Genomic DNA, 15,804 nt, shown 5'->3' with positions numbered 1-15,804 from the left:
TCCAACTTTTTAAAAAGTTGCTTTCAATGTGTATTTCTTTATGTCATCCAGAGTTGCCCCTACCACCTCGAGATGTTATTTTACATAAACGGCGCTGTACAAGTATGGCTGTTACTGGAAAACCTTTCATGACAGGGTAGCCTGGTTACACAGCAGATAGCGAGCTGAGTTGTGTTCTTGTGCCTTGGGAGGACGTTTCAAAGAGCTTCATAGTATTTAGTGCAAAGGCATGGTCGATGAGGAGGGTCTTGAACGAGGCAAGGCAGAGGGACTGCGGGATGGAGTTCCAGAGGGTGGGAACAGTGGCTGAAGGCTTGCTCGCAGGCGAGGCAGGAAATGTGAAGCAGGCCCGAGCTCGCTCAGCGGAAGAAGTGGACAGGTTGGTCGGGTGTTAGGAGGTTGCAGAGGAAGAGAGGAGCAAGGGGTGGAGGGCTATGAAGGTGAGGACCAGGATCTTGAACTGTATCCTCTGTGTGATGGGAAGTCAGTGGACACGGGCTGCAGAGTTTTGGATGATCTGCAGCCTGTTGAGGGAGGAGTTGGGGGGGCCGACAAGCGGAGTTTGCATAGTCGAGCCTGGATGTGATGAATGGGTAAATTTGTATTGTAGAAGGAAACTGAATGTGGTTACAGTGGAGCCTCATTATAACATGGTGGCTGGAATCCATAATATCCCAGCCCAAGTTATAACAAGACACAACAGTCTGTGTCTGTGGTGACCTAATGACATGGAAATCGGCCATTTTTGCATAAAAGAAGGGCCTTTGCGCAGGAAAAGGGCTGTCTGTGCGTTTGTAGCTCAGTGAACAGGGTCTGCAGTGCAACCGTATTTTACCAGACTGGTATTGTAAAGATTTGCATTGTAATGGGGTTTACTCTGCAGTAGGGTCAGGAGATGTCCTGAATTGCAAGAGGAAAACTGAAGGGATTTTCACGGTTAGATGAGTCGGGGTCTTCACTCCCTAGGATCTAACGCGACAATTGCTATCACGAGAAAACATTTCTTTGCATTTTTTTTGTGGCATTCCCCAGTTATAAATGTGGAACAAATATTAGCATTAATGATAGCTGCAGATTTGATTCAGCTTTCAACAATTGATGCCAACTGTATTGAACAGGATATGATATAATTTGAGACAAGCAGCCCTGGTTGGGTGTGGGTGAGGGGAGGAGGGGACCTTGTAAAATACCGCTACTAAGGGACTGAGCAGACTGGCACAGATGAAGTGTAAAATGAGGCGGTGTTTATCAAGTGATGATGAACAGAGATTATCTTGAAAGAATTGTCATTCAAAAAGTATATCAACTTTGGATACATGGTGAAAATCTGAGTGTATTTTAACGTGGACTGTGCAATCAATGCCTTTCATAATCCCGAAACACATGAATTGACAGGAACATAAGAATTTGCTGGAGGAAAGAAGACCAAAGTCCATCAAGTTTATAGTTTTCTTTTCCTGGAAGCTCATTTGCTAATATTTCATGCTTTTCCCCAAGTAGGGCCTTAAAAAGTCAGTTAATTAATTTTTTTTTGTATAAAAAGACTGTGACAGTCAAACACTGTAATTTATATGTTTCTGTGTAGTAAATATTAAACAAAGTGAAACAGCTGCAAGTCTTTCCTGTCGCTAAACATTGCCAACCACACCAGTCGCTGGCTGTTTAACTCCATCGTTACAACTTGGTAGAACCAAGGAACTGATTGCAAAACCAGATAAATAGTTTAAAAATGTATAATTTCGCCGACTTATGTACTGGGGAACATTTAAGCTGTAGTGTGTTAGTTGTAACTGATTGAGAAGAGCAATGTCATTGAGTGAAGCATGCAGTCTGTGCATCCTTCCAACCGCTCATAATGTTGTGTTCTTAAAAATCCTGTGCCCATGTTAATGAGTAGGGTAAGCTTTACGCTGCTCCTGCCATCAAGCCCGTTTGGTGATTGTGGCTTTGATTGTTAGCAAGATTGAGGCACATTAGGTGTAGCCGCATGTTATATTCTGTCTGACTTATACTTGCCGGTGTTGTACCGTGTGGTTTCAAATGAACTGATGTGGGATTTTATTTCACTGTATGCGTGGGGGGGGGGGGGGGGGGGGGGAGGAGAGAAGAAATCCTTTTGTGAGCATTGTGTTCCTACCCTCATGCTATTCTCCATCAGCTCCGAGGCAGGAATAACAGAGTCATGGACCTATAGACACACACACACACAAATGCTCGCTCACCTGACTGTCCTGTGGTCACAGTGCTTGATCTGACTCTCTCATGATTCACGACTCTGTGGGGTTTGTGCCCCACTAAGTTTGTTCAGTTCTGTCTCAATCTCTGGTTATGACTTTGCTGTCCTATGTCTGTCTCTGGCTATTTGGTCCCTTCGTATAGTGTTTCACAATGTCCCTCAGGAGTGCAGTAAGTTTCAGCAGCCAATAGGTGGTGCTCAACACCAATGTTTCCGAATGCGAATACAGTCCCGTGGACAAACACCTGCACAGATCATTAAACATAAAGAGTGCTGTGCTGTTTTTCTTGGTCTGTGTATCATTGTGATTTTTCCCCCAACTATAGTTCAAGGTTTTGCCCTGATATATGAGATGTTTGAAGGTGACGATATCAGTTGTTTTTTTTTTGCAAGCCAAGTGTGTGGCACAAATGGAAATGTGAAACAGGTTGACTGTCGGGGTTTGGACAAGGGGGTAGGATTGATTGAGGGCAGGAAGAAGACGATGCAGGGAAGCCAGATTTTGTTGCTTTTTTCACGAGGAAGTCCATGACCTCTTCATATTTGGTATCAGAGATAAGAATATTAATAATAATAGTATTAGCACCTTTCACTTCGGGAGGATGTCCCAAAGCGATTCACTGAATTTACTAAATTGTTGTTATACTATAAAGTGGAGTGACTGTAAATTTGTAGGCGAATGCGGCAGCCCAGTTGGGCACAGGAGTGTCCCACAAACAGATGATCAATTTATCTGGGGGATTGTTGGCCAAGACATTCGTGAGAAACTCCCTTTTTTTGAATAGTGCACACCAGCGCTGTATTGGAGTGTCATCTTACACAATGAGTTTCAGTCCTGATGTACGGGGCTTGAACCTGCAAGCTTTTGACTCAAGAGGCGAGAGTGCTACCAACTGAGCCAGACTAGCACAAGGTGGAGAAGAGGCTTTGAGAGAGATAGAGGATCTTTGAGGTTCTCCTTTGCCTCCAGGATGACCTTGGGATGGAAAGAGGTTTTAGCTTTGGCGAGGGAGGCAGAGGTGGTAGTAATGTGTAGTAGAAAGAACAAAGACAAGAGAATGAACGAGAGCAATCCAGATATTTTTCTTTGCTGCAAAACTTTTCTAGGTTTAGAATGAAAACTTCTGTCGATTGATTCTATTAGCTTTGTCTTTATTTCTTAGCAAGGAAGTGTTTGATATTGCAATATGTGTATGAGTTGCGTGCTTGTTGCAAAATGATTTGTAATAGAACAAGGTTGCACAATGCATTACGTCAACTTTCCCTTGACTATCCAGCGCCTTGGGAAGTCTACAGGACATGAGAGGCTCTACATATAAATGATTTGTTGTTGTTAGCAAGACAAAATTGTTTGGTTTTGTAGTGAAATTGCCCTTGTAACTAAGGATATCAGTCATGCCTCTTGTTGCACATTTTAACAGAATGCTCACTTTCTTTCCTGGCACGAATCATACCATTAAACTAGAGTCCCCAGTTCTGCATTGCCACTGAGTGCACAGAGCTATCTCTGCTGGCCAATTTGTGTCTTTGTGTTTTTCCCCCCCCAAATATGGTTTTCAAATGGTGGATTCAGAGTCAAATCCTTATCAGTTTTTTTTATATATAGTATATATTTTTTTTAAATGTGTCCACTGTGATTTTCTTTTCCAGTCTTTGCCTTATTTAATATTGAGCTCCACTTAAAAACTATTGCTGCAGCTTTTGACGACCAAAAGTTTTGCCGTTCAAATAAATATGAACAGTGGAAAATCCACACCAGTTTTCCACCCAACTTTCAGTGGCTTGCCTGACGGGCAGTGGACAGATGTTTTACCAACACTGGATAGAATTTGCACTAAAGTCAACCCCTCCCTCCCCCACCCTCCAAGGTTACAACATTGCAACAGAATTAATGATTGGAGTTGGCTGAAGCCCTCTACCCATATTTGTGTCTCTTTCCCCCTCCCCCATTAACATCAGTTTACAGATTATTGCTGGATGGTAGATAATTTTCTGGGAACCTTTTCCATTGGGTGACGAGGAATAGTTGTTTAGACAGCAGGTACCACATGCTTTAACCTGGTTTTCCTGGAAGTAGGTTAGAAGAAGAGCTCATTGAGTATATGAGAGGTAACTTTCTAGAGCAGCATGCCGAGAAACCAACTAGGGGACAGGCCATCCTAGACCTTGTTCTGTGTAACGAAACAGGGCTAGTTGGCAGTGTAGGTATTAAGACTCCTCTAGGGCAGAGTGATCACAATATGATTGAATTCTGCATTAAGTTAGAGAGGGATATAGCTAAATCCGAGGCAAGTATTCTGAATTTAAATAAGGCTAATTTTGTAGGTATGAGGAAAGATTTAGGTAAAATGGACTGGAGAATAAGATTAAGAGGTAAAAATGTAGACCAACAGTGGCAAATATTTAAGGATGTAGTACATAATTCTCAGCGGTCGCATATTCCCTTGCGGAATAAGAGTACCACAGGGAAAGCAATTCATCCGTGGCTAACTAGAACAGTTAGGGAAAGCATCAAATTAAAAGAAAAAGCTTATAAAACTGCCAAGAAAAGCAGCAAATCCGAAGATTGGGAGTTTAAGAAACCAGCAAAAAAAACCTAAAAAAGTATGAGGGTAAGCTAGCTTTAAGTCTGATTGTAAAAGTTTTTACAAATACTTTAAGAGGAATAGGCTATTGAGGGTAAATGTAGGTCCACTTCAGTCAGAGACAGGAGAAGTTGTAATGGGGATAAGGACATAGCAGAGTCCCTAAATGGGTACTTTGCATCTGCTTTCACCCTAGAAGACACAACAAGTCTGCCAACAATAGAGATGCACCAAAGGGATAAGGACAGGGAGCAACTTAGGGAAATTTTCATTAGTAGAGAATTGGTGCTAGGGAAACTGTTAGCACTAAAAAGTGACAAATCCCCTGGTCCGGATGGTTTGCATCCCAGGGTTTTAAAAGAGGTAGCTTATGAGATAGTGGAGGCCTTGTGTCTGATCTTCCAAAATTCCTTGGATTCTGGAACAGTCCCCATGGATTGGAAGATCGCAAATGTCACACTGCTATTTAAAAAAGGTGGAAAGGAAAAGATGGGGAACTATAGGCCACTTAGTCTACAATCAGTGATAGGAAAAATGTTTAGAATCATTAAAGATGTGGTCGTGCGGTATTTAGAAGAGCACAATATAATTAGGCCAAGTCAACATGGCTTTACAAAAGGGAAGTCATGTTTGACAAATCTCATAGAATTTTTTGAGGATATTTCGAGTAAACTAGATAAGGGTGAATCAGTGGATGTGGTCTATTTGGACTTCCAGAAGGCATTCGATAAGGTGTCACATAAAAGGTTAATCCAAAAGATAGGGGCCCGTGGAATTGGGGGGAGCATATTAACGTGGATTGGGGAATGGTTAACGGGTAGAAAACAAAGAGTAGGGATAAACAGGTCCTTTTCAGATTGGCGGGATGTGACTAGTGGAGTGCCAGAAGGATCAGTCCTTGGGCCTCAGCTATTTACCATCTACATCAACGATCTAGATGAGGACATCAAATTTAATATATCTAAATTCGCGGATGACACAAAACTAGGAGGAAGGGTCAACACAGAGGATGACATTCAAAAAATGCAGCGCGACATACATAGGTTAGGTGATTGGGCAGGTAGGTGGCAGATGAAGTATAATGTAGGGAAGTGCAAAGTCATCCACCTAGGTAGCAAAAACAGTAGAGCGGGTTATTTTTTAGAAGGGGAGAGATTGGAATGTGTTAGTGTCCAGAGGGACTTGGGTGTCCTTGTACACCAATCACAGAAAGTTAGTCTGCAGGTGCAGCAGCAATTAGGAAGGCGAACGGTATGTTAGCATTCATTATGAAAGGATTAGAGTATAAGAGTAGGGAAGTCTTGCTGCAACTGTATAGGGCCCTGGTGAGACCACACCTGGAATACTGTGTGCAGTTTTGGTCTCCTTATTTAAGGAAGGATGTACTTGCCTTGGAGGGGGTGCAGCATAGATTTACTAGGTTAGTACCAGGGATGAAGGGGATGAGTTACGAGGATAGGCTGACCAATTTGGGCCTATATTCTCTAGAATATAGAAGAATTAGAGGGGATCTTATAGAAATCTATAAGATCATCAAAGGGCATGATAGAGTAGATAGTGGGAGATTGTTTCCCCTGGTTGGAGAAACTAAAACCAGGGGTCACAACCTTAAAATCAGAGGCCAGTCCTTTCGCACTGAGTTTGAGGAAGAACTTCTTCACTCAAAGGGTGGTGAATGTATGGAACTCACTGCCCCAAAGGGCTGTTGACGCTCAGTCCTTGAACATATTCAAGACTGAGATAGATAGATTTCTTATTGCAAAAGGGATTAAGGATGTGGGGATAAGGCAGGGTCAGGTTATTAGCTGGAGTTAGATTAGAAGATCAGCCATGATTGAATGGCAGGGCAGGCTCGAAGGGCCGAATGGCCTACTCCTGCTCCTACATGTTATGTTATGTTTTGTTTTTGATGAGCTGTGTTGTGCTCGAGGTACCAGAGTTCAAATGTATACTTGTAGGATGTCAAATGATATCAAATGAGAAAGTTGGTCCCGCAGGAGATGACGCTCAGGTTAACCTCCTATGAAAGACTTGATCAGCAGATCTTTGCTCTGATGTTGAGCTTTGTTCAGATCTCTCGCACATGTTACCTTGGACTGCTGATGGGCAAATCTCAATTTAAGACAAACAGCTTGTCATACAGATTGTTGAATTATCTCTGCTCTGAGGAGAGACCGCATACTGCGCTAAGCTCTGTAGCTTGTGCTTATGGACAAAGTATGTTCTAAAACAAACTGGAGCTTCAGTGCTCAGCAGGAAAGTTTGAAGCAGTAAAGGCTCTATTCTCTTTCCTCCTCCCCCTCCCCCACCACCACCACACACTTTACATGTAACCTGTCTCTCCTTGGGGGGATTTTAATATCAGCTAATTGCTTTCTCCGGCAGCAAAAAGATAAAACAGAACAATCTATTCAATATTTCCGTGGAAGCTAGAAATACATATGAGTGAGAGGGACTAGAAGCATATGGGAGAAAGTAAGGAATGGGTGGAAACTCACGTGGCGTATAAACACCACCTGGACTAGTTGGGCCAATGGCCTGTTTCCATGCCGTACCCTTCTATGTAAATCTATAGATGCATTCAAGGTGTATACTTGAAAATACCACTGCTTTGAATTGGTGTCTAACTTGTGGGTAATGAGGGCTTTAGCAGTGGATTGTGAAAAGTTTGTTTAACCTGATTTGTGGTTTCTTCTGCAGGGCTGAAGCTTTGGAACAGTTTAAGTCTCTGGGTGCAGAGCCCCTGGAGGTCGAGGTGAAGGAATCTGGAGAAGGTACAGGAGGATATGCCAAGGTGATGTCCAAGGAGTTCATTGATGCCGAGATGAAGCTATTTGCTAAACAGTGCCGAGAAATAGACATACTCATCAGCACAGCCCTCATTCCTGGTAGGATATGAAAGTGCGAAACGTTGGGTTGGGCCTTGTAAGGGAAGGTATACTGCTTTTGTTTCTTCGTTAGCAAGCTGTTGGCAAAATCTCCACCACCTTTGTCAAAATGGTTTAGACCTGAAGATTTCAGTTCTGCTATTGCTGTTTTTGATCGTGGAGAGTGGCCGCTTCAGGGCACAATACCAGCTCGACTCGCGTTGAGTTAGTCCGCGAAACCCTGTTCTTCACGATTGGAAACAATGGTGCTCGCTCTCTGGGACTAAATAATAATAATAATCCTTGCATTTGATACGTCTCAAAGAACTTCACAGAATACAATGAAAAGTGAATTGACTCTATACTTTATGGGCGAAGATAGCGACCTCCAGCGGCTTTGGGTCAACTCTTACGTCGACTTCAAGGAGGGAGGAGAATTCGCACCTGAAGCTGATTGATAATCGTCGAGTGAAATTCCCACCTTTGGCCGATCGTGTGATAATCTAAATCTGTGGTGAAACGTCACACTTCTCATCCCAAGATTCCTGGGAAATAAACTCACAAATTAAACTCAAGGTTTAAAGTACACCCCTGTCAACACAGGGCGCAGTTATTCAGAGATTGAATAACTAAAACTGAAAACTAAAATGCAATTCATACTTTTTTTTCTTGGTACAAGAAGTACTGAAGTACGGCTTAAATGTTCCTCAGCCAGTAAGGTTTGATATGTTGAGGTTGATATTTTCTGCCTGTAAACTAAACAGTAGATGTGTCTTCTGTGTAATTTGTGTTTTAAGGCAGTAGTTGTGGCCCATAAAATCTCAGCACACCTTATAGCAGGGCCTCAATAGTCTGTCAGACCATCCTCATTCACTGGTGTGTGCGCTTAGATTTTTTTTTCTCGATTGCTCTCGCTGGCCAGCTTTTGAGCTAAAATTGCTGATTTCCAGGTCATTCACCTGCGAAAGCCACTTCCTGCTTTCCTGCGCACATGCAACAAACAGGAAGTGACATCGTCGTTGCTTGGATAACCTGGATGTCCACTATTTTTCTTCCAATGCAAGACCTGTCCAAGGGAGCGAGCCAGCCGGCCAGCCGTGTGCATGCACAGTGAGCCTGGCTATCACGCCTCATTAAAGCGTGGGTTGCAACTTTATGGATCCCGAAACACCACGTTTTAACTCGGCTCCATTGTAGTTCATTATTCCACCATCTGCGTTTGTAGTTTGCTCCACCCGCCAATCACCCTTGAAGAATCATTTCATTTGCTAAACTGCAATACCAACAACAACGACTTGCACTTGTACGGCGCCCTCCACGCAGGGTAGTGTCTCAGAGGTCTTAACAGTGGCGGAGCCTGACTCCGAGCCGCGGGGAGGTGGCCGTAAGCACGGTCGAAGAGGAAAGTTTTCAGCCGGACTTGAAAGGGAAGATAGGGGGCAAGGCGGAGGGATTGAGGCAGTGTTCAAAATCCTCGCCCTCACCTTCAAGGCCCTCCATGACTTTGCCCCCTCCTCCTCTCCAACCTACTAACCTCATATCAACCTGTCTGCTCCCTCTGCTCATCAGGCTCTGACCTGCTCTATGTCCCCCATCGGGCCTTCAGCTTCTCTGCCCCCACCCTCTGGAACTACAACCCACATTACCTTCGCCTCACTCTCTCCCTTGCCTCCTTAAAGGCACTTCTCAAGATCCTCCTCTTCAACTGTGCCTTCGGCCACCCTCTCAGCCCTCCACCCTTCCTGATCCCAATCCCTGGCCCCCACTCGGGTCCTAATGCCTAACTGTTCAGCGCCTTGGGATGTCCTCCCGAGGTGATAAACGCTTTAGAAAATGTAATTTTGTATTGTAATAAAATAAACCTGTATGTTTGTCTGAAATTAACATCTATTGCACAAGTCAGCAATTCCAACAATAATACTTGCATAAATAGACACCTTGTATAATATTTTTGCAGGCAAGAAAGCTCCTTTGTTGATTTCCAAGGATATGATTGAGTCAATGAAGGATGGATCTGTGGTTGTGGATCTCGCAGCTGAAGCTGGAGGGAACATTGAAACCACCAAGCCTGGAGAGATTTATGTTCATAAGGTACCGGACTTCCAGTAATTATGATAATCTAATAATAACCATTCGTATGTTTGATATGGTGCCTTTCATGTTGGAAGGACATCTCAAAGCTCTTCACAGGATTTACTGTAAAGTATAGTGTCTTGTGTACTCTGTGGATGAAATGCATATATTCCTAATCTGTTGTAATTAATAGGTATTTGTGAGTGAAATGGCTACGTTTGTAAAGACTTTATCCAGCACATGTCTTTGTGAGAACAGTAGTTTGTAAATAATAATAATAATAATAATAATCCTTGCATTTGATATAGCGCTTTTCACGTCGGGAGGACGTCCCAAAGCGCTTCACAGAACACACTGTAAAGTGAATTGACTGTATATTTGTGGGCGAACGCGGCAGCCAATTGCGCCCACAAACAGTCGTAGATTGAAAAATGACCAATTTAATTATTGTTTTTGGTTTTTTGGAGTGATTATTATTAGGCTCTGTGTGGAGTAAGGAAACTTGCCCAAGGTTTCGCCCTGCCTGGAATTGAACTCAGGTCTCTCACTTGCAAAGCGAGTGCTCTAACCACTGAGTACTGAAGTTGGCCTGCTGTTTGACCTCACATTTTGTCCAAGCACAAGCCTTGTTAAGTCTGAATTCTGGATCAAAGCATAATATTGTTAATATTACTCAGTACATTTATTGGCTTAATCTGGTTTGACTAGCGTACATTTCTGTGACTAACTTCCCCCAAATGTTTCCTTCTGTGATGAATGTTTCTTATAACTGGTAAAATTACTGTTTCCAATGGCGAAATAATATAACCTCGGATTCTCATAAAAAGCTGAGGGAACTTGTAAGTATTATAAAACCATATTAAATGTTTTTTTAAAAATCTTTTGAAAATTTGTAAAGTGACATCAGTCCAGAGGAAATTATCTGTGTTCTTAATTATGGAATTAACAAGCAATGAAAAGGATTGCTTTAAAAAAAATCTGTCGTTTTATGTTAATAACTTAATCTTACGTTGAAAATCCCTTCAAAAATAAAATAAAAATAATAATTTCACCCACAAAACATTGCTGTGCGCAATTGGCTGCTGCGTTTTGCCCACAAATATACAGTCAATTCACTTTACATTATATTCTGTGAAGCGCTTTGAGACGTCTTGAAGACGTGATGTGGAGTCCTGCAGCTTAGTGGTTAGAGCATTCGCTTCGCAAGCGAGAGACCCGGGTTGGATTCCCGGCACGGTGAAACCTTGGGCAAGTTTCCTTACTCCACGCGCCTGATAATAATCCCTCAAGAAAAGAAACAGTACTAAATTGGTCACTTCAATCCACCACTGTTTGTGGGACACTGCTGTGTGCAATTGGTTGCCGCTTTTTATCCACAAATATACAATCAATTCACTTTACACTATATTCTGTGAAGCGCTTTGAGACGTCTAGAAGACGTGAAAAGCGCTATATCAAATGCAAGGATTAATTATTTAATTATAAGGTGCTATTTCAAATGCAAGGATTATTATGTAATTGAGGGCATCTGAAGAAAAAAAGAATTACTCCACTTCACAGTATCTTATGAAGTGCTTTGAGATGTCCTCTCGATATGTACCAAATATAAGGATTATTATGGTATTATCGGTCAGAATTCGCATGAATATTTCACCATGGGTAAGTAAACTTATAACACTCCTCATTGTGTCTATTCTGCTAGAACAGCAGCGAGGACATCTTGTGACATCTTGGATCTTGATGATAGAACTGAGTGGATCAGAAACAAATCATCTCTCTGAGAAATTTGATGTATATATGAGGGAGAAGGGAATAGGAGGAGCAGGGGCTCGTGTGGGTATAAACCCCAACATGGACTGGTTGGGCCGAATGGCCTCTTTCTGTCCCATGTTGTTTGGTGTAATTTTTCACCCCTGTCATCTTAAAAATCAAATCAAGTCAACCCTGTTGACACTATTGTATCGCTTGCATAAGAAAAAAAACTGTTCATTACTTGTTAAAAGTTTTTTCTTTGTTTTCTAAATAAAATCTCTGAAGGGAGTGACTCACATTGGCCACACGGACCTTCCGAGTCAATTGGCTTCTCAGGCCAGCACCTTGTATTCCAACAATATCACCAAACTGCTGAAAGCCATCAGCCCCGACCAGGAGAACTTCTACTTCAACCCCAAAGACGACTTTGATTACGGCACAATGGACCACGTGATTAGAGGGACAGTGGTGATGAAGGTGAGTGCTGGACTATTCAAGACCTGTGTTGAAATGGAAAGCCTGGGGTGTGCAGGACTGGAAAACACCACTGTACTCGATCTGGCTGGTCTGATTTCTTTCTGGTGAATTGCTGTTTGTTTCACATCACTCCCACCCTTGCTTGCCTCCACTGGCTCCCCATCCCCCAGAGATCCCAATTCAAGATCCTCATCCTCACCTACAAGGCCATTCATGGCCTTGCTCCCTCCTACCTCTCTGACCTACTATCCCCCTACCTTCCTGCCCGTACCCTCCGTTCCTCTGGCTCCGGTCTGCTGCATACCCCCCGCCCCAACCGCCCTACCATCGGTGGCCGGGCCTTCAGCCTCTCAGCCCCTAGGCTCTGGAACTCTATCCCCCAGTGCCTTCGCATTGCCTCCTCCCTTTCCTCCTCTCAAGACTTTTCTCTTTGACTGTGCCTTCAGCTCCCCTCTCGACTCTCTACCCCCTCCTCGCTCCCTCCCTTCCCTCCCCTCACCCTGACCATTTCCCCCCTGCTCGGGTCCTGACCCAACTGTACAGCGCCTTGGGACGTCCTCCCGACGTGAAAGGCGCTCTATAAATGGAATCTTGTTGTTGTTGTTGTTGATGACTGTACCCATTGTTATAATAAATAATTGTGTGTGCTCGGTTGTTCAAACTGGATTTGAGCCTTGGTCCTGGTAAATGAAAGGCAGAATACACAGTGCAACCAAGTTCCTAAAACGCACAGATTTTAGACCTAGCTGAGAAATAACCAGAATAAAGTTATGTCTTCCTGCTATCCAGGTAATGAGCAAGTAATCTCTCTGTGTATAGAACACCTCTGTTTTGTTTGCAAGCTTATTTTTCTATTTCTACATTGACAGGACGGGAAGTTGATCTTCCCAGCACCGCCACCTCAAAATGCCCCTGTCAGTGCTCCCCCAAAACCACCGAAAGTGGCAGAGTTGGAGGCTGCGAAGGAAGCAGCAATCTCTCCCTTCAATAAGACATTGACCACAGCTTCCCTTTACACAGGAGGTGAGTATGGCTAGCAGAGTATTCATAGAAACAAAGTTGCAAACTTTGTCAACATTTTATGGAATTCCTCAAAGTAGTGGACTATTTCAGTGCAGAACTGAATGTTTCCTGTCAAAGTACTATTGCCCTGCAGTATCTACTTAATCCATATTGGGAATAGTATTGTGTGAGACTGCTCTTTTGCAATCTGGTGTTCTCCTAATTTTTAAGATTCTAACTAATTCTAAAGCTTTGAAAAAATGATGTGCCTCAATTTATATGCATATGTAATTTATATATTTGTAGAAATTTTCAATTGTGAAATTGAACATAACATAACATGTTGGAGCAGGAGTAGGCTATTCGGCCCTTCGAGCCTGCCCCGCCATTCAATCATGGCTGATCTTCTAATCTAACTCCAGCTAATACCATAACCCTGCCTTATTCCCATATCCTTAATCCCTTTTGCAATAAGAAATCTATCTTCAATGCTTGAAGCCTTGAGATCCAGCGTCAAAGATGTTGCCCTTCAGAACAGCATTGGGTGGGGGTGGAGGGAGGAATCCATAACATGGACACCTGAGTCCATTCAACATGCTAAATATTTGAGCAGGCTGCTGAACTGATCCCAATCTGCCTGTAATATGGATGATCTGAACTTGAGCTTCATTTCCCTGGCTCTGTATTCTTCACATCCCTCCTTGATGCCTTCCCAACCCGCACACTGATCCCTGCCAAGAATGTGGTTTACAATCCTCTCAAACCTCTTAACACTGGGGCCCATGAACAGACTAAGATGACTTGGGGTACTGCCTGGTATTTTAGAGTGTTCTCGAGAAAAAATATTCATTTGCTACTTTCGCTTTTGTATCTCAGTGGGGTATCAGCATCCTGTGCCATCATATTTTCTTGCTTCTATTTTTTTTAAAGGAATCTATTCCCTTTTTTTGGTACCATAGCATAATGTAGAATCCTTTTTTTATTTCTATCCATCATAGTCTTTTCAATGCACTATTACAATTGTCCTGATCAAACCTGGTTCAGATATTTTACATAGGTTCATTGCAAGGGAATATATTCAATATGGCATCTTTGATTTTTAACTGGCAATGCCTTCCTTAACCTTCTGTTTGCTTCACTAAATGCAATCTAAAGTTTCCTGAGATCTAATCAGTAAATAACTATTTCCAATTTTTTGAATTGTGCTCAGTCTTTCTTCAGTATGAGACCTTTTGTCATATTAGTTAGCTCATCCCTGTCTCTGCTCTCCTCCCCCCTTCCCCGAATTAAAAAGAAAACTTGAATAACTTTCATTAACAACTCGCCTGTTTTCAGTCTTCTGGTGGTTCATTCTCTGCTTTACTTGCTTGCAAAAAGAATGCCCTGAACTTTAGAGTCTGAATAATCAGTGCACAGAAGGAACATTAAAATGGACGCTTGTCTTGACTACGAGAAATGTATCCCTGGGTATAGGGGAGAGGTTGGAAGAAATGCCCTAGAAAGTAAGTTCAGTGCTTTGTTTGTGAAGGCTCTAATGGGAAACGGGAAGGAAGGAAGAGGCCAGGGCAGTTTTGGTTTCTACATCTCGGCTCTAATTGTCCTCTTGATATCGCTGATCTAGAGGAAAGTCCTTAACTGGAAAGGATTAAACCTGCAACTTTTATTGGAATGATCTATTTTGCCTGAGGTTTTTTTTAAGGTATGAGTGAGTGGCTTCCATATAAAATGTAATTGTTTTGAACTCCTGTGAAACCAGAAATCAGGAAATGGTTAGTCTAAAGACATAAACTTTCCTGCACAGTTTCCCACAGTCCTTGAAAGCCGCCAAAGAGGTTGTGACTGGTTGTAACTTCATGCAAAGAGAAACCATGCAAGTGTTTTGCCTGGAGGTCAAAGCAGCAGAAACCGATTTATCACAACCAACTCCTCTTTTAATTTTAGTTCATAGTATTTAACTGCAACTTTTTTTTGTTGCATAGACAAGTTGAATCTGCAGAATTGAGAGTTAAATGGAATGAGTAAAATGTTATTTTTTCCCCCTTTGAAAATAAAATGTTAAAATCAGTGCACATTTATATATTTAATAAAAAAAAATCCTGAACTGTTCTGGGTGCATGTTTACAGCTGCCAACAATTAGATGTTGCTTTCATAGAATTATACAGCACAGGAGGAGGCCATTGGGCCCATCGTGTCTGTGCCAGCTCTTTGAAAATAGCCATCCAAATCAATCCCACTCCCCCGCGCTCTCCCCTTGTCCTCCCCTAAAAATTATCTACTTCTCTTAAAAGTTGTTATTGAATCAGGTTCCACCACCCTTTCAGGCAATACATTCCAGATCCGAACAACTTGCTGTGTGAAAAAAAATTCTCTTCACCTCCCATCTGCTTCTTTTAACAACTATTTTAAATCGGTGTCTTCGGGTTACCCACCCACCCACCAGTGGAAATAGTTTTTGCTTTGCATCCTTAAACAGTGAATTTACAGCTTTTGGTATGTGCTTCATTGTGCAAAGTGCATGAAGCTTGTGGCACATGGATTGGCTGAATGTGCTGCAGTTGTACTTTGGTGTGCAACTACAGCTGTTCTATTGTAGTTAGTTGCCAGCCACTACAATTCAGAGATGTCTATGCCAAATATCTGTGGTTGCTACAGATTTGAGTTCCATGTTTAATGGTTTTACTGCTCTCTGATGACTTAATTATTGTCACAATGCAAACTATTATTGTCATGGAATGTGATCAGAACTTCTCCCAATCCAGCAATCTGCTCAGTTGCCAAGTGGCCATGGGTGGGAAGGGGGGAGGGGGGGAT

General features: G+C 42.6%; 1 protein-coding gene across 1 annotated transcript in view; it reads left to right on the top strand.

Moving 5' to 3' along the window:
• The window catches only part of LOC103177850 (NAD(P) transhydrogenase, mitochondrial), a 56,182-nt gene that overhangs the window by 15,958 nt on the left and 24,420 nt on the right, over positions 1–15,804 (top strand). The window contains exons 7-10 of the mRNA XM_007892213.2: positions 7,522–7,709; positions 9,646–9,779; positions 11,799–11,990; positions 12,860–13,013. Of these exons, the coding sequence (XP_007890404.2) occupies positions 7,522–7,709; positions 9,646–9,779; positions 11,799–11,990; positions 12,860–13,013 (668 nt within the window). The remainder of the gene's footprint in view (positions 1–7,521; positions 7,710–9,645; positions 9,780–11,798; positions 11,991–12,859; positions 13,014–15,804) is intronic.

The sequence above is a fragment of the Callorhinchus milii genome, unplaced genomic scaffold, assembly GCF_018977255.1.
Source record: "Callorhinchus milii isolate IMCB2004 unplaced genomic scaffold, IMCB_Cmil_1.0 Scaffold1, whole genome shotgun sequence".
Classification (NCBI taxonomy): domain Eukaryota; kingdom Metazoa; phylum Chordata; class Chondrichthyes; order Chimaeriformes; family Callorhinchidae; genus Callorhinchus; species Callorhinchus milii.
Note: the sequence above shows the minus strand (reverse complement) of the source record. Positions and strands in the feature narration are given on the sequence as shown.